The sequence below is a fragment of the Panthera pardus genome, unplaced genomic scaffold (genome assembly GCF_024362965.1).
Source record: "Panthera pardus isolate Hobbes unplaced genomic scaffold, ASM2436296v1 HiC_scaffold_22, whole genome shotgun sequence".
In the NCBI taxonomy this organism is placed as follows: domain Eukaryota; kingdom Metazoa; phylum Chordata; class Mammalia; order Carnivora; family Felidae; genus Panthera; species Panthera pardus.
Genome location: NW_026526788.1, coordinates 54,826,678 through 54,845,465, shown reverse-complemented (window position 1 = coordinate 54,845,465; position 18,788 = coordinate 54,826,678). Strand labels below are relative to the sequence as shown.

Below are 18,788 nucleotides of genomic sequence, written 5' to 3'. Positions count from 1 at the left end.
TGAGTGGACGCTCTCCACCACTGCTGTGGGCAGGGCCTCCTGGAATCCACAGAGCGGTCCTGCCTGAGAACCCCAGGGAGACGCGGGGGCTTTTTCTGCTATTTCCCTCCAGAGGAGCACAGCGGCCCAGGCTCAGATACAGGTGCACCTCACGTTACAGTAGGTGTGTTCCTAAAGGGTGTGGAAAACAAGCCCCACTGCCCTGTTCTCCTCCTCCACTCCCCTGGAGTGCAAGTCAGACTACGGGTCTCCTGCTGAAATAAAGAACCAGCAGTCTTTCCTCCCCTAAATTCTTAGTTAAGTCTTGAGTTCATTGACCTGTGTTCCAAAAGACAGAAGCTCCAGCGCCTGAATAATTTTGAGACCCGTGAGCAGGTTTCATCTTTGCTTTCTACTCCTCCACTTCTCTTTCGAGTAGTTAACGATATGTAAACAAACACGTGTACACCCAACGGCACACACTGGATTGTTCCATCAAAGGCCATACTGCCGAGGTTCCTTTCAAAGGTGAGATAAGAGGGTAATACTTTCTTATTGAATGTAAAAGAGCTTTGTAAACTGTTAGGTGCTGTAACGTATTAATATCACAAACAGTGACCCCCATAATTTTATATTGATTCAATAGGTTATTTTAAAAGCCCGCTTAAATATGTACAAAGCTGGCCTGCATGATTATAATCTTGATTCCGCCTCTGTGGAAAGCAAAGAAATTCTTAGGTTCAAAGGTTTATTGACCAAAATTTCTCCCTTGCCTGAGTTTTATCACTTTGGGCAAATTACTCAGTCTCTCGGAGCCTCAGCTTCCTAATCTCCAAAATGCAACAATAATATCCATTTTAAAAGGTCACCGTGAGGTTTAAGTAACATGAAAAGCCTAACCCAGAGACAGGCACTTGGGAATTGTTAGTGTCCGTCCCCCCATCTTCCAGCTCTGAGCCAAAAACAAAGAGAGAGAGACAGAGAAGGAGAGAGAGAGAGAGAGAGAGAGAGGAGGTGACAGTCTTTAAACACAGAAAAGTATACACTCTTACAATATTCGATTATAATCTCTACTGGAACCAAGCTGAGACAAGCCCCTTCAGGACCACAAATCACAGTGGTTTTCACACTTGTGTTGGTCTTCGATTTCTCTGTTTGGGATGAAATCCTAGGTAAGTGTCTAGTAGAGAATAGTCACCTGAGGCAGGACAGCAGTGGGCAAGGAGGGGTGCTGGCTGCGGTTCCACCTGCTGGGCCATCCTATCTCCACTCGTGTCCATACGCTGTAGCCCGAGCTTACCCTTGGAGGATGGGAGGTCTCTGTGTCCATACTTTGAAAATACCGAGTCTAGTCCTCATTTTACGGACAAGGAAACTAAAGCTGCAACCAGCCTCACAGGCGAGGGAAAGAGGCCTGAGGTCACAGAGTAATCAGCAGCGGAACTGGAACAAGAACTCAGCTATCCTGACTCCCTGGCAACTGGCGCTCCCGTTTATCCCCAGTTAACTCTTAGCCATCTGTCAGCGGACTCTATCTGAAGCTGGGAGGATCAGGACTAAATCCCCATTCCATCCCCCTCTGCCCTTGAAGGATAGTCTCCCAACACACTCATATCATGTTTATTATTCTAGTTTAAATTGGAGAGTGAAATGATAAGCAGTCAGCTCCACTTTATCTTTGTTATGTTTTAACAAAGCCCAATCTCTTTTTATCCTCCAGGAAAAAACCAGCTACCCCACTGAAGACAGTAAGTTAATTTTGCATTTAAATGTGTTTCATATTTCCTGCCATGCTTATTCTTATTCCCTTATTTAAAGTTGACAGTGCTTCCAGCTAAGGTGAACACAGCAATTTTAGCAACTGAAGTTGCCGCCCAGATGCTCCAAGAGAAATTTAGCTTCCTCAGTTAGCCAGGGAAGAGGCTGCATGGGAGGAGCTCATCCTCACTTAGCCCCGGGGGCGGGAGGGGCGGGGGGGGGGGGGGGCTTCACCGAGTGTGAGCAGCAGATCCAAGGTGGCAGCCGGGCTCCCTTCCTCCCCTGACATCTGCCTTCCCCATGGGGAGCGCCTGTGTCTGCTTTCCATCTGCCGGCCTGGGGGCTAATGGTGTATCAGGCACACACAGGCCCGACTACACTTGGATTCTGGCCAGAATGTGGGGAACCTGGGCCAGCCCACTGTCTGAGGAAGCCCCCCTTGACCTAGTGCCTACTCTGTAACCTGACATCTGCAGTCACTTAGCAAACACTGAGGTGGGGCCCTAAGACCAGAGCCAGAGGCCACATTCCCTCTGTGCAAGAGCTACTGGCCAGCAGCTACTGGGGGTCACGGCATCCGTGAGCCTTGTTGACAGGGCACGGAAGTCCCTACACCAGGGCGACACTGCCCCTTCCGTGATACACTTCTAGTCCTTTGCTGCTTATTGCAGATGTTGGGCTGGGAACTGGGTGCTTTTTATTGTTGTTCTTGTGACTGAAACAATAGCTATGCATCAAAGAAATGCCCTCCCCAAGTACTTATTTTAATAATGTTGCTTTGACATTTATTTCCACATCCCACCGTAGTGAATATCCTTGCCTATTTTTTTTTAATAGACTCCACTTACGCCTCAACAGAACGCTTCAACTGTTTGTGAAGGTAAACCTGTATTATTCTGAAGGATGAGTATGTCCTCTCAAAGCTATTTTAATTAAGGATTTGTACATAAGTGTATTTCTAATTTGCTTTGACTACTTATAAAGCAATTGTGAATATGAAACTCGGGTTTCTAAATAAAGTGGCCTTGGCTTTGCAACAAGCAGGAAGGACCTGAGATTTTGAGCCAGTGTCTTTGGGGCAAGGCTGTCGTCTACACGCCCCAAACCTGCCTGTTTGGAGACATATGACTTGCCAGACACGGTTCTATGGCTTTACATAGATATGAAGACTTATTTAGAGGCATTCATGTATTTTAGAAACAATAGCTTAGTTACAGCAATGAAATTGATAAAAATCTGTTTATTTGAGCAAGTTCTTTTGCTAAGTGTTGAAAGTAATGTTTTCTGAATTCAAATGTCTATTTTAATACCTCACATCTTCAAATGTTTTTCTTCGTTTTATCGTATCCTTAAAACCTCACAAATACTTTTAACTGGAATTTTCCATTTAAAAAACTATCTGTATTTGAAAAATATTGGGGGAAATAAAAAAAAAAAAGAAAGAAGTAAGAACTATCCATAATCTCAACACTTAGAACACTATATAGAGTTAAAGCCCTAAACCGTCTAATTCTACAACTGAAGCTACCCAGTGTTAAAGCTGAGTATTCTCACCATTTCCTGAGTTAACATGGGCACATCTACATAAAATGCTCTGGTTTCTTTGACGATGGATGTTGGACATTTTCTGAATGTGTCCTACACCTCGCCTGTCTGCTTCAACTGCTCCATTGTTTGTTTGTTGTTTTTTTTTTACATCTGTTTCCCACATCTTTCTTCCTCCAGGCTATTTTTGAGCTATCACTCCCTTTCTGCTATCTGGCTTTCATCTCCCTTTCCTCTGATGCTTTTGCCTCACTGTCCTTCCATACCTTACAGTTTTCTGTGCCTGTCGAGCAGGGAGCTCAAATTATAGTGGAGCCCTAGGGTGAGCCTCTGCAGGAAGTAAGCTCAACCCTGTGCAAATTCCATTGACTTCAGAAGCCTTTGAAAACCAGCCCAGAAGGAGCTCTTGGCATGTGCCACGCAGCTCCGGTGTCCTCATTCCCAAAGGGCTCCTAGTACAAGAGCTTGGCATGCTGTCTCTTTTGTGACTTGTCTCAGGGACAGAGGCAATAATCTTCCAAGCCCAGTGCAGGTGAACAGCCTCTTCTCACCTAGGAAGGAAACCCCTCCAGGACTGCAGAGACAAAGCAGGGTGGTCATCAGGCTGTGGGAACCAAGTGTGTCCATTGTTTCTCCTTCCGAAATTATCAAGTTGTAAAGTCATGAACAAAACATCTCACATGGCAGCTCAAAGTAGGGTGCCATAGACTTAAAACATTCTTCAGGGCCTCAAGGCTTCTGAATTTTGCTGCATTACATGAACCCCTCAAGTCTATTTTATCATTTATTTGAATCTTTGAGTTCATACTACTTTTACTCTTTTGGGGTCCTGTAACAGAAGACCCATAGTTCACCTTTCTTCCATGTGGAACACACACCCATAGACATACAGAGATTCTAACACACCCTAGACCAAATTTGAAGGAGAACAAAGCATTAAAATAATTTATCATCACATTTATCCATGGTCCAGCAGTAAAGTTCAACATAAATTCAGCATAAATTTCTTACATTTCAGGTTTACCCATTTCCCTGTGTACCAGTTATAACCCCACCCTTTCTTCTCCCACTCAGGAAAACACAATGAAATGCAAATGTGATTAACATTATTATCAGGATGACCTTGAATTTGCTCAGTTAATTTTGCAAAAAGAGTAGATTATTTGCAAACTCTCATATTTTACCTCTTATCAGTAAGAAATTACTTATAACACCTCTTATGACTAATGAAGATAAACTAAGTGTGTTGCAACACCTGTGTGAGGGATACAGGTGTGGGTCAAACTTGTTCGTCTCTGGCTCCCACCTGTACTCACACATTTAAAGGTCCAGCCCCCGTGGCTCAGTCCCCATGTATATTGCCACAGAACTGTGAGGTGTGCCTGCAACACTGCTGGGTAGGATGCCCGGTCCTAATAGTGCAAACACATCACCAGACTGACAGGTGCACAAACAGATGGCATCCTGGTGAAAGACGTGTTCATAGGAAAACATCGGACCAAATCCGTTTCTTCTCGGTTGATGTTGCTGGGTTGGGAACAGACATTTCACTCTAGTCTGATATGAAAACTTTCTCCATGCAGAAAAACCCATACCTGCTGAACGCCACCGAGCATCTAGTCACAGACAAGAAAATATGCAGTCATCAGTGTTTCCTCCTGCCCAGAAGTAAGAATCCCTTCCTTTAAAAATAAGTTTCCCTAACACCTGTATCGTTACGTTGCATAGTGACACGGGCTTAGTGCTTGGTAAAGATCTGACATTCATTGTTTAGCAATTAAAATTTTTAAAGGTGTTAAGTAGGAAAGAATTTAAAAGAACTTCTTAGACTCACAAAGACCTAATATTTGGGTTTATTGGTCTTCACTAAAATCTAACACTTTAGTCAAGGTCCTTCCTTTTCAAAAACTAAAGGGGATAGTTTTACTTATCTTGAAGCTTTTGGTGCCTTATCTGTCCTTCGATATGTTTTATTGGCCATTTGGGTTGACTCCTTTGTGATGCCCCTGCTCAGAGCATCTTCAGTACAAGCAAAATGTCAGACTTGTTCATCTTGTGCTTTGCCCTTTAATTAATCTGAAATTCTTCCTTGCAGACAAATCCATCACAAACCTGTACCTCTGCCAAGTAAGTACGGTGAAACATGAAAAACAATATCACGTTGTAGGTAAGGCTGGATTTTCATGTCTGAGCAACACTTCCAGCTGGAGGACCTTAGTACCCTCTCTGACTTGTTTCCTTTTCTGTTAGATGGAGCCACAATATTTATTTCAGGACACCTGAGTGGCTTGCCTGGTTAAGCGTCCAACTGCTGATTTCGGCTCAGGTCGTGGTCTCTTAGTTTGTGATCAAGCCCCTCATCAGGCTCTGTGCTGACGGTGTGGAGCCGGCTTGAGATTCTCTGTCTCTCCCTCTCTCTCTCTGCCTCGCCCCCACTCACACTTGCATGTGCACACTCTCTCTCTCTCAAAACAAACAAACAAACGAAGATTTTAAAAAAGAGTATTTGTTTCATGGAGTAATTTTCAAAAGTAAATAAATCTGAGATCATTTTTCTTTTTTTAGTATTGATTCACTATGTTACCAGTCATACTGGGCATCTTTTATATTTAATTTTTTAATAAAAATAGTACAACTGTTTTCAAAATAAGATTAAGTACCTGATATATTGCTTTGTATATACAAGGTCTTCAATAAATGATAGTTATTGAAATTAAATCTAAAAGACACTTTGATGCTCATAAAACATATCCATAAAAGCTACCCTAAAAATATTTGGCAAATAGCTGGATAATTTTCCCAAGGCAAATAGAACATCACCCTAAAAACATATGAAGTCGGACTTGTAGAACAGAACTGCCCAAACTTTGATTTCCCTTCTACTCAAATGTAGGAAAAAATGAAAAAACAAAACCTCAGTGTGCATGGGTAATTTGGAAGATATTCCAAAATAAGCAAGATTTGGTAAACATAAATAAAGAAAATAATTGTTATAAACAAAAAAATTATGTGCATTTATGTTAATCAATTTTCAGGTTTCAATTAGATTTTTTATTTATCTTAAATAAATGAAATTCAAACATATATATAAAATACATATGTATTCTTAAATTCTGAACACAAAGTGCAAATGGTTTGGCTACAGAAATTTTCTTTTTCACTGTGTAAAGCTTTATTATACTTTTTATTGTTTTTCAACCTAAGTCATTTTTTCAACTGACAAATCCTTACTAACCATCTGTCACATGCCAGACACTGTTCTAGACACAGGGTAGACAGCACTGAACAAAACAAATGAATCCCTGCCCCTATGGAGCTTCTATTCTACCAGGGGAGATAGACAAAAACCAGAAACAACTGGATAAATCATATGCTATCGGGTAAATGTTAAAGTGCTATAAAGAAAAAGAAAGCAAGTTGGCAGGGGTAGGGTCACAGAGTAAGGGAGGCAGTGGAGTCTGCTGTTTCGGATGGGGCGGTCAGGGCCTCAGCTGGAAAATGGGGTCTAATAGCTCCTCCCACAATGGGCCCAGGTGAGGACAAAATGAACTAAGATGTGGAAAGTAGAACAGGACTGGCACTTATTCCAGGGTCAGAAAATATCAGGCTTGAACTCCCCTAACTGCCCAAGCTGCAATAACCACCAACCACCTTATACTGTGTGGCCTGGGAGAGCCTGACCCCCCACCTTCTGTGGCTGTGCCCACCCAGGAGTACTGTCCCGACCCATGAGAGCGCACCCTTCCTTCACGCCCAGCCTTGCTGGGCCCACCAAGCCATCACTGCCCGATCCTGTTACAACGGGTGGCTGTCGATTTTGAACATCCAGGAGAAGACATCTAAGCCTGTTTCTCCTGCATGCTTCCCTTCCTAATAAAGGACAATTCTGGTTGCTCTGGTCAAAAACTTAGAGTTCCCCAGGACTGCTGGCTTGCTGGCTTGCTTGCTTTTTTATTTTTATTTTTTTTATTTTTATTTATTTTTTTATTTTATTTTATTTTTGTTATGGAACGCTTCACGAATTTGCATGTCATCCTTGCGCAGGGGCCATGCTAATCTTCTCTGTATCGTTCCAATTTTTTGTATATGTGCTGCCGAAGCGAGCACATTGCTTGTTTTTTTAAAAAAACTTTTTAAATGTTTATTTTTGAGAGAGACAGAGACAGACAGTGTGAGTGGCAGGGGGAGCAGAGAGAGAGGGAGACACAGAATCCGAAGCAGGCTCCAGGCTCTGAGCTGTCAGCACAGAGCCTGATGAGATCATGACCTGAGCCGAAGTCGGATGCTTAGCCCACTGAGCCACCCAGGCATCCCTCGCTTGCTTTCTTCACACACCTTCCAGCTATTCTTTCAAAATATGATTGATATCCAACCATCCACTGCCACCATCTGTTCTGGGCCATCATCGTCTCCTGCCTGGGCTTGCAAGAACACCAAACTGGCCCCTTCTCTCTGCCCTTGCTTTCTTGGATCTATTTCCAGCCCTGCAGCCAGAGTGACCTTGTTGAAAGGCAGATTACATTACTACTCTGTTCAAAACCCTCCAAAAGCTTCCCATACCGTGTCTGTTAAGGCTCAAGTCATGCTAAGGGGTCCACCAAGTCCTACACCGCTGGTCCCTTCATTACCTGGTGCCTGACTTCATCCCTTATTTTTCTCTCCTTTTCCCTCCACACTCCAGGCACAGTGACCCCCTCTCCATCCCTCAAACATGCTAGGCCCCTTGCCCTATACCCCTTACCTGGAACACTCTTTCCTGAGATATCTGCATGCCTCCTCCCTCTCTCACTGCAGATCTTACCTAAATGTCACCTCAGTGAGGCCTTCCCGACTAGCCTATTTCAACATATTGCTTTTCCAAAGCTAACCCCAACCCCCTTCCCTGCTTATTTTTCTCCTTGCATTTACAACTCTGTAATATTGCATACATATTTCTTATGTCTTTATTGCCTGTCTCAATCACTCCATTAAAACTTAAGCTCCATGAGGGAAGGGCGTTTTCCTGTTTTGTTTGACCGCTATATATCTATCCCCAATGCCTTGATCCATGGCAGGCACACGATGATGAATGAATGAATGAATGAATGAATGTGGTATTTTCTGTATTTCATGTGTCTCTATTTAGACTATATAGACTCTATTTAGACTATAAACTCCTTGAGGAAGTTTATGCCTTAAGGCAGCAATTTTCACATGTCTTGGTCTCAGGACCGTTTAAACACTCTTAAAATCATTGCAGACCCAAAGACCTTTGGTTCACATGTTTCTTTCTATTGATACTTAATGTATTAATTAAAACAGACATTTAAAACATATTTATTAATCCATTTTTAATTAAAACTTTTATTTTTTCCTTTAAAAATGTTAAACCCATTACATGTTAACATAAAATATTTTCATGAAAAACCACTATATTTTCCAAACAAAAACAATTGAGTGGAAAGAGTGGCATTGTTTTGCATTTTTGAAGTCTCTTTAATGCCTAGACTAACAGGGACAGCTGGATTCTCATATCTGCCTCTACATTCAATCTGTTGCGATGTTTTTCTGGCTGAAGTATATGAAGAACTTTGGGCTTCACAAAGATACGGATTTGGAAAAGACCTCACAACCTCTCTGAAAGAATCCTGGGGATTCCTGAGGTCCTCAGACCATGCTTTGAGAACCACTGCAATTAAGGATTTTTTTTGGTGTGTGAATGATTTGTCAGTGTGTGTGCCCCCTGCAGCGCCTAGCACAGTGTTAAGAGTATGGACATAATAACTTCTCAAGATAAGATGAAGACCCCGTTGATTTTTCAAATCCCTTCCAGGATTTCCAGAAGGGGGAAGCCCAGCTGTGGATGGCCAATTTTCATCTAACCCTCATTTGTCAGAACAGGTATGAATGAACTCTTATTGCTACCATTAAAATGCAGGAAAGGGCGTGTTTTCTTGTAAGGGGTTTGGGGTAAAGCTTGAGGACAGACTGTATTTTAAAAGTCAGCTTGTGAGTTATCACTTGCTGATGGATACAGACTACACTTTTCTTTTTCAGGGATTAAGTCCCTGCTCGATGTATTCCACTTTGTATTCTAGATGCCCTAAATAACAATCGTGTTTCTTCAAAACTAGCAAAGAAGTATGTTGTTTTTATTGTTCTTCCTCTCACATAGATTCTATTTAAACTGTGTAATTTTCTCAGAATAGATCTGTGGAAGCATATGATATTAAAACACACAACGCAGCACAGTTTTTAAAAAGACAGAGAAAGAACTCTGTATGCCCTTGGGCAAGTCTCCCTAAGCTTTCTCAGATGTCAAATAGGGATGATATTATGTGTCCTTCTTGCCTTCAAAACAGTTAAAAGAATCAAATAAGATAATATTTGGTAAAAACATTTTGGAAATTAAGAAGCACTCCACAAAGCAACAACAATAAGATCACAATAGAAAGGGAGATTATAACTTATTTAGGAGGAAAGAATAAATGGCTCAGGAATCAGGCAGGATTGATTGATTGATTGATTGATAAGAATGCTCAAGCACTAAGGCCAAATGAGAAAAAAGTCAATTATGTAATCCTGTGATTGATCAAAAGAAGCAGAAAACTCATTTTCAAATTACTGGTCCAAACACAGATTTGTCTTGGTAATGCAAAGTGGGACTTTGTTTTCAGTGCACAGAAGGTACTGTGCTACTGACATTCTTTTCCATTTCACAGGAAGCTGACATCCACTGCAAGCCGTGGTATGCCGGTGCCTGCGATCGAAAGTCTGCTGAGGAGGCTTTATACAGATCAAACAAGGTTTGACCATTTAAAAGACGTTTTTAATGTTTATTCATTTTTGAGAGAGAGAGAGAGAGAGAGGAGAGAGAAACAGAGCCTGAGCAGGGGAGGGGCAGAGAGAGAGGGAGACACAGAATCCGAAGCAGGTTCCAGGCTCCGAGCTGTCAGCACAGAGCTGGACGTGGGGCTCGAACTCACAAACCGTGAGATCATGACCTGAGCCGAAGTCAGATGCTTAACCCACTGAGCCACCCAGGTGCCCCAGGTGTGACCATTTTTAAATCCCATATTCTGTTCCCAGTCTACTATAGGCACAGCTGTCATCCCAATAATTCGCTGACCAAATAATTGCAGCGATTATAGATGCAGGGATCTTTTTTATTTACTTATTCAAGAGCCATTGCCATCCCCTCCTGTCCTTCAAGCATCTCCCTCTTTGTTCCTACATCTTATTTCTATTTGTCCTTCCTTTGCAAGGATCCATAGGCCCCACTGCTCTCCAAACAGTGGGAGAGAAGGCTGCAGGGGCAGATCGCTGTAAGGCTTGCTCCTACATGAGATCCATTCAGGAGTGAGAAGTAACAGTCTATTTTGGATCAATGCATGGGTTAAAAGATCAAGGTCAAGGTGGCAGAAAGTACCTGGAAGTAAATTTTTAGAGAGTCCAAGGCAAATCATGTAGGAAACACTAGAAGCAGTTAGTTTAGAAAATCCAAAATTAAAGTGCCACCTTTCCCTTTCTTGCTCTTTCCTTCTTCCTTTTTTTTTTTTTTTTTTTCACTTGCACCTACTTTGTCAGAATATATGACATTTACATACTGGTTTTTGCTACCTTTGCTCTAGTCCTACCTCTACAATTAAATATATTAAATGCTTTCCATTCATCCCTTTGCTGGCTGGCTTTCCAGTTATCTCTTTTTGTTTGACAAATCTCACCTTGTAGTAGATTCTCAGGAAGGACTATGTTTACATTATTCCCTGAGTTCTTGCACATTCAAAGCTGTTTTTTTTATAACCTGATAACCTGGAGGATACCTTGACAGCTTATAAAAACCCTTGTCTTGAGTTTTGAAAGTGTTGCTCCATTGTATTGTCTTGTTGTTTTTTTTTTAAGTTTATTTTCTTTTTTGAGACAGAGAGAGAGAGAGCACACACATACACACACAGAGGGGAGGAGCAGAAAGAAGGAGAGACAGAATCCTAAGTAGGCTCTATGCATCAGCACAGAGCCCAATGTGGGGCTCAAACTTGTGATCCGTGAGATCACGAACTGAGCTGAGACCAAGAGTCAGACGCTTAACCAACCGAGCCACCCTGGTGCCCCACCTTGTTTTATAGGATGTTTTTGAGAAGTCCGATGCTAATGTTATTTTCTTACCCTTATGTGTAATTTCATATTTTAGTCTGAAGGCTCTGCAGACCTTTTGTTTTTAAAATCTAATAGTTTTCTAGATTGTGTCTCTGAGTTGATTTTCAGGTCAATTTTTTCAGATAGATGGAACCCCTTTCTATATATAGATTTAAGTTTTCTCTTATTTCCAATAAATTTATTTCCAATAAATTTATTTTTCCAATAAAATTCCAGTCTTAAACAGTAGTTCTCTTCTATTGTTTTGTTTTTCTCTTCAAGGACTCAAATTACATGCATTTTGGGCCTTTTTTGTCTTTCTTCCATTTAAACCACTGTGACCCTATTGTATTTCTTCTTCTTCTTCTTCTTCTTCTTCTTCTTCGTCTTCTCTTAAACCTCCTTTTTTTGTTGTTGTTTTCTGTCTTGGTTGCTTCCATGCCTTCCTTTACTCATTTATCGTATCTTCATTTAAAGGTATTGTCCCTTGGGCATCTTGTAATTTCTTCATTTCTGGCCCAGATTTGTCTTTCTCTTCAGTTTCCTTCCTGAGTTTGATGAACTCTTGGTACATTTCTTCCTTCTGCTTTTTGTCCATTTTTTGTTCAAAATTTTTGAATTTCTGATAGAGAATATTTATTTTTTAAGTTTTTAAATTATGTATTCATTTTAAGTAATCTCTACACCCAACATGTGGCTCAAACTCACGACCCCAAGATTAAGAGTTTCATGCTCTACTGCCAGACAGACACCCCTAGAATATTTTATAAAATATTTAATTAATTTGGTATGTTGTGTTACAGTTTTTTCTGCTTCAGTATAAGTTTTGGGGAAGAGAATTCTCATCACATCAAATGTTTTGATTCCCAATTTCTGCTTTCTTCTCATAGTACTTTTAAATGGAATTTGTTTCGTATTTCTTTTAGTCATAGGTAACTTGTAGACATGGTTCCTAGTTCAAGAGTGCTCTTTTTATTTAATCTTAATCTAAAGATTAAACATTTCTAAATCTATAAATATAACATCTTATTTCATGCATCAAAAAGCTGGCATTGACCTCACTCCGGATTTTCTGTAAGTATATATTTTACTGAAGTATTTTCTTGGAAAATAATAAACTATAATCAATGATGAAAATCACATAGCTCAATAATTACATTTTGAATATAATGTAGGTATGAACTTATTAATAACCTATGAAAACATAAGTATACTCACCGTAATCATGTTTTTCTTTTAATAAACAGGATGGATCATTTCTTATTCGGAAAAGCTCCGGCCATGATTCCAAACAGCCATATACACTAGTTGTATTCTTTAATAAGCGAGTATATAATATCCCTGTGCGATTTATCGAAGCAACAAAGCAGTATGCTTTGGGCAGGAAGAAAAATGGTGAAGAGGTCAGTAACATCTCTTTTAATCCAACTCTATAACTATGTATTGAGCACAATGATGTCATAGTGTGTTAGGTGCTAGAAATGAAGAGAAAGGATGCAAAGGCACTCAGTGTGAGGCTTTCATACATGTCATAAAAAGAGTACAAGATAAAATACTGTGTTCAGGCAGCATAATCTACAGAAGACAGGAGGATAGACTTGCATGATGTAAAGGCTGCACTTAGTCCCTTTATCCTGTTACTTAGTGGACTCAGTCTGATTCAGTATTTTGGTTCAGAGGAATATAGAAATCAAAGTTGAAATGTCAAGTAGAATTAATGTTGTAAGAATGAAGGTCAGTGTCCAGATCTCCTAAGTCAAGAACTAGGATCTCAATTCAAATACCAAAGCAGATGACCAAGGGGGCACCTGGGTGGCTCAGTCGCTTGAGCATCCAACTTTGACTCAGGTCATGATCTCACGGTTCATGAGTTCGAGCCCCGTGTCGGGCTCTGTACTGACCGCTTGGAGCCTGGAGCCTGCTTCGGATTCTGTCTCCCTCTCTCTCTGCCCCTCCTCCACTCATGCTCTGTCTCTCTCTCAAAAATAAATAAACATTAAGAAAAATTTAAAAGTAGATGACCAAGGAAGGATCAGAAGAGATGCAGAAACTTGTGTTGATATATTAGATTCCCATGGACCCAAATGAGCTTTTGGGCCTGCAGCAAGAGAAAAGCATTACAGTAGGTCTTGAGTACTAACAAGATTTAAAGTCCAACCCCTCTTTAATCTGGACTAAACTCAATGTTTACCATACCTCTTCTTAGCCAGTTTGTTTTTATAAGTGAGCCCTGAAATATGGGCTGGAATAATCCATAAATGGTCAGAAAGGGAGTGAAACTTGTACTGGCCTGGAGTAATGGGTTGAATTTGAGTAGCTAAAATGAAAGTTAAAGATGAGAAGGAGAAAAGTGGAAAGAACAATCTAAGCAGAGGAAATAGCATTTAAAAATTCAAGTTAAGAAATATTTATTTTCAATACTCCTTCAGAAAGAACTATACCCATTCCGAACCCAGCACTTGTTAGAAAGCATCTGAATTGTTAGAAATTGTCATAATTGTCATCTTCTCCACTAGATGAGGCCACGGACTAAACTAGGTCTTGCTCATCTCTGTATTTCCATAATCACAGAAGAATAGCTGACTTTAGTGGATATTTGATATATACTTATTAAATGATGAATTTATTTGTTGATTGATTACAGGCAGGAGAGTAGCATTTGTAAAACAAACCGATAAGGTCTTCTGTCAATAAATATATTCTTTCTTTTGCCTTTTTTTTAATTATAAAAAAATTCATATCTTAAAATTTACCATATTAGTCATTTTTAAGTGTGTAGTTTAGTAATGTTAAATATATTTGCAATGTTGTAAAACAGATCTCCAGAGCTTTTAATCTTGCATATTTGAAGTTCTATGTTCATTGAAAACAACTCCCCTTTTCCACTTTCCCCCAGTCCTTGGCAATTATCATTCTACTTTCTATTTCTATGAATTTGACTGCTTTAGATACCTAATATAAGCAGGATCATACAATATTTGTCCTTTTGTGACTGGCTTATTCCATGTAGCATTATATCCTCAAGGTTTATCCATGCTGTGCAGTATGTGACAAGATTTCTTTCCATTTTGAGGCTGCATAGTATTCCCTTATATTGTATACCACAGTGTGTTTATCCACTCATCTGTTGATGGACCTTTGGCTATTGTTGATGGCTCTCATAAATAGTTCTTCTATGAACATGGGCATGAAAAGGTCTTTGAGACCCTGCTTTCAGTTCTTCTAAGTATATATCCAGAAGTGGGATTGCTGGATCATATGGTAGTTCTATTTTAAAATTTTTGAGGAGCCTCCATATTGTTTTCTGTAGTGATTACCTCATTTTACAATCCTACCAACAGTGCTCAAGGGCTCCAACTTTTCCACATGCCTCCCAAACACGTGAAGTTTTCTGGGATTTTTAAATAGTAGTTATCTTAATGGGTGAGAGGTGATATCTTACTGGGATTTTGATTTGAATTTCTCTGGTGATTAGTGATTTTGAGCATCTTTTCATTTGTATATCATCTCTAAAGAAATGTCTATTCAAGTCCTTTGCCCATTTTTAAATTGGGTTATTTGATCTTTTGGTTTTGTGTTGTGGGAGTTCTTTATATATTCTAAGTTTTAAACCATTGTCAGATAGGTGATTTGCAAATATTTTCCCCCATTCTATGGACTGCTGTTTCACTCTTTTGATTGTGACCATTGATGAACAGAAGTTTTTAAATTTAATGTAGTCATATTTGTCTATTTTTGGTTTTGTTGCCTGCGTTTTTTGGTGCCATATTCAAGAAATCATTGCCAAATACAATCTCATGAAAATTTTCCCCTGTTTTCTTCTAGGAGTTTTATAGTTTGGGGTTTTATTTTGCCTTTAATAAGGTCTCAGATAATCAGAAAATGAAAAAAGCCCTGAAACTGAAGACACAAAACATAGATCAAGACCAAACTTGGGTTTTAAAATATAGATTGCATTATCATTTAAAACCAGTTAAATCTTTCTCCCTCTTTCTCTGATCCTCCCCTGTTCATGCTCTCTCTCTCTCTCTCTCTCTGTCTCAAAAATAAATAAATGTTAAAAAAAAAATTTAAAAAAAAAGGGGGGGCGCCTGGGTGGCTCAGTCGGTTAAGCATCCGACTTCGGCTCAGGTCATGATCTCACGGTCTGTGGGTTCGAGCCCCACGTCGGGCTCTGTGCTGACAGCTCAGAGCCTGGAGCCTGTTTCAGATTCTGTGTCTCCCTCTTTCTCTGACCCTCCCCTGTTCATGCTCTCTCTCTGTCTCAAAATAAATAAATGTTAAAAAAAAATTTTTTTTTAAATAAAACCAGTTAAATTTTAACAGAACTGTCTGCTTTTTCCTACTCAGAAAAAAACGTCATTCTCACTGAAACCTTTATCTGACAAATCTTTCAAAATAGATGCTCTTCATTAGTAATCATTGGTAGCAGATGATGGTGATCCTAGTAGGGCAGAATGACTTTGGATGGATGGTTTCATTCTAAAGCCTCCCCAGGCCATGGTCCAATACTTCTTTAAGAGGGTTAAGGGTAGGTGAGGGAGCTGTCATGTTTAGAACTCCTGAAACTCTCTCATATATTTTGAACTCTCAGAGGGACTCTGGACTCTCTTGTCCTGCTAAGGAAACTCTGGTAAATAGTGATTCCTTTTGGCTTAAAGAGTCTTTATCACTATCACTCCCTACATATCCACCCTATAGATACCAAAAAAAGAAAAAAAAAGGGGGGGAAAAGCATATTATTATAATGGTATCTGGAAGTGCTGACAGAGTCCATTAAAACTCTTAAGTTATCTACAATAAAAAGGTTATTTCTCCCATATACTGAACATCTTAATGGAAAATTAAAACTTTGGTTACATGATGTCAACCATATAGATATTGTGAAAAGTCTGTTTGCCTATATTTGCGTAGAAAAAGAAACCAATTGATCAACTGTTCAACTACTTTATGCAGTTGTTTTGGCATTATATAGATACAGTATTGAGGAATTTTATAGCTTTGATATCTATTTGCTTTATTTTATGGACCATGGGATTTTGAGTTATCAAACAGTTTGTTTTTCTGTCCATGTATGAATATCTCAAAAACAATGAATTACTATAGACAAAAAAAAAAAAAAAAAAAAAGCACTGAAGGGAAATTGCAACTAAGTTATGCTCATTCTACATCCAATATGTTTCAACTCTCAACTCTGCTCCCTACTTCACACATTTCAACTCACCTCAACTCCATATTTCAAACATTTCAAATGCCCAAACACTCCAACAAAGAAATACTCAAAAATATTCAGGGACTAGAATGACAGACTGAGATGTTTGTTTGCGTAGTTACAGCAACTCTCTCCTGTGTTTACTGGGTTCAGAACACTTTTGCTTGGAATCCACTTAAAAGAGATTGTGCTATTCCATTTCCTGGTTCTTTCGTCCATCGGTTTAACTTCCAACTGCATTCAATTTAACAACATGCTATGCCAAGCAAACAGAATGAATATCACTGATTTCATTGGCGATTGACAAAGAGCTGAGTGATTGAAGAGAAAGCTAAGAAATAAAAACTGAAGATACTTGAAGGTCCCTGTCTCTTACCTCTCCTCGCTGACCTAATATTCAGATAGCCAATTATCTAAAAGACAACTGGTATTTCATTTGAAGAAGTTGACCAGTATTCTGAATACTTTATTCAATATATAGATATTTAGAAGGTATTCAAATAACTAAAAACTTTTAATTCTGGATGTTTGTCTTTATATGAAAAATTAAAATACAATAAAATCAATTGGTAATAATTACTAAATTTATGGCAGCGTGACAAAACAATAACTACCTTTTTGAAAATGACTCTAAATGCATTTATTTATGATTGTGAGCTCATAGCACTTTTTTATAATCAATGCATTTCATTTCCTGTTCTGTGTTATATTTATTTTGTGTTCCTTTCAACTATTGATAATTTTCCAGAAGAATATTTTAAAATCCATAGACAATAGGAATTAAAATTTGGGAAAATAAATATCTATGGCAAGAACTTGGCATGGATTACATTATTAATTACCTCTAAATTAATTATTAATTAGCTCTGGGAGCTAGAGCAGAAATGGAAATATGAGAATTTGTAAAGCTTCTTTATTCAAAAAGGAAAACAAAATAAAACAAGCATGGATTAATCTGGAAAATAGTTCTTCTGACACCAAATTCTAGGGTTAATTTATTACATCAGTCCTTATATCTAAGATTTATGCAACATAACAGATAGTCTATGTTTTGTAAAAATGTAGAGAAACTCAGTGTGTGACAGTTTTACACTTGTTACCAAATAAAAAACTATTAAAATATTGCATCATAACTCAATGAAGTAATTTCTCTAAGAGGTTCCACTAATTTAGGCTGCCAGTGTTTTTAGTGTTACCAAATATAAGAAAGGCCAGAGTTTGCCACCTCAAGTGTTACACCCTTTGTTAAATTAGACTTTTTTGGGTAGAATGTCTGCTGAGACCTAGTTAGTAACTTTGACTAACTTGAGAAAGTGGGAGAAGATGGGAGGAGCAGAGCTCTAAGTTAATGTGAATTCCAATGTTTAATTCATTTATCTTTTCTTGCTCTAGTACTTTGGAAGTGTTGCTGAAATTATCAAGAATCATCAACATAGGCCTCTGGTTCTTATCGACAATCAGAATAATACAAAAGATTGGACAAGATTGAAATATGCAGTTAAAGTTTCATAGATTTCTTGAAAAAGGTCAACATCATTGCTTCAGACATTTTCCTTATTTCTACTTTTGAGAAAAAGCCCCAAAACTTCATATTTTGGATTATGAACCATCCACTAATAAGATAGAAGATGGAGACAGCTATTGAGGTGGTCACCCATATCTTTATAAGAAGCTCACGCGGACTTGTCCTACTGTCTGACCTGATGAACTGTGAATATTTGGTGAGGTTGCGTTATCATGCTACTAAAATTCTCTAAATAAATGTCTTTATTTAAAAGAAACAGGTGTAAAGTCTTTTTAGTCATGTAAGAAAATAACACTCTATTTTCAAAATAAGAAAATAATACTCTTGGATTAAAACAGGGCTGCTGGAAATTTGGGCCACCACAATGGTCACTGGTACACTACTGTAATGCCTACTGCCAATGCTTGACAATTATGTCTTGGTTGAACTTTTAATGTGTAGAAAATACGATATAGATAATGTACAATATTTATAAGTGCAAATTAAGGGGGATGTAATATTCCTTTTTGTGAGTGCCCCCAACCATGGGAGATGTATACAGATATGAACTTTCTAGAAGTTCTTGTCCATGATTAGGTTGTTAGCTTTGGTCTATCCTCTTTGATTATACCCTCTTTGATGCATGTCTATTAAGTGGACCCCTAAGCTTGATTT

General features: G+C 39.0%; 1 protein-coding gene and 1 non-coding gene across 3 annotated transcripts in view; one reads left to right on the top strand and one right to left on the bottom strand.

The window, feature by feature from the left end:
• Positions 1 to 18,390, top strand: part of BLNK (B cell linker) — a 74,871-nt gene extending 56,481 nt beyond the window's left edge. For both annotated transcript variants that reach the window (XM_053909778.1, XM_053909780.1), the window contains 8 exons: positions 1,700 to 1,727; positions 2,575 to 2,617; positions 4,866 to 4,950; positions 5,378 to 5,409; positions 9,095 to 9,162; positions 9,984 to 10,067; positions 12,645 to 12,800; positions 18,002 to 18,390. In XM_053909778.1, the coding sequence (XP_053765753.1) occupies positions 1,700 to 1,727; positions 2,575 to 2,617; positions 4,866 to 4,950; positions 5,378 to 5,409; positions 9,095 to 9,162; positions 9,984 to 10,067; positions 12,645 to 12,800; positions 18,002 to 18,121 (616 nt within the window). In that variant the 3' untranslated portion in view covers positions 18,122 to 18,390. The remainder of the gene's footprint in view (positions 1 to 1,699; positions 1,728 to 2,574; positions 2,618 to 4,865; positions 4,951 to 5,377; positions 5,410 to 9,094; positions 9,163 to 9,983; positions 10,068 to 12,644; positions 12,801 to 18,001) is intronic.
• LOC128772556 (U6 spliceosomal RNA) lies at positions 7,282 to 7,389 on the bottom strand. The gene has a single exon (XR_008416736.1). It is a non-coding gene; the product is annotated as a U6 spliceosomal RNA (small nuclear RNA).
• Positions 18,391 to 18,788: the final 398 nt, after the last annotated feature.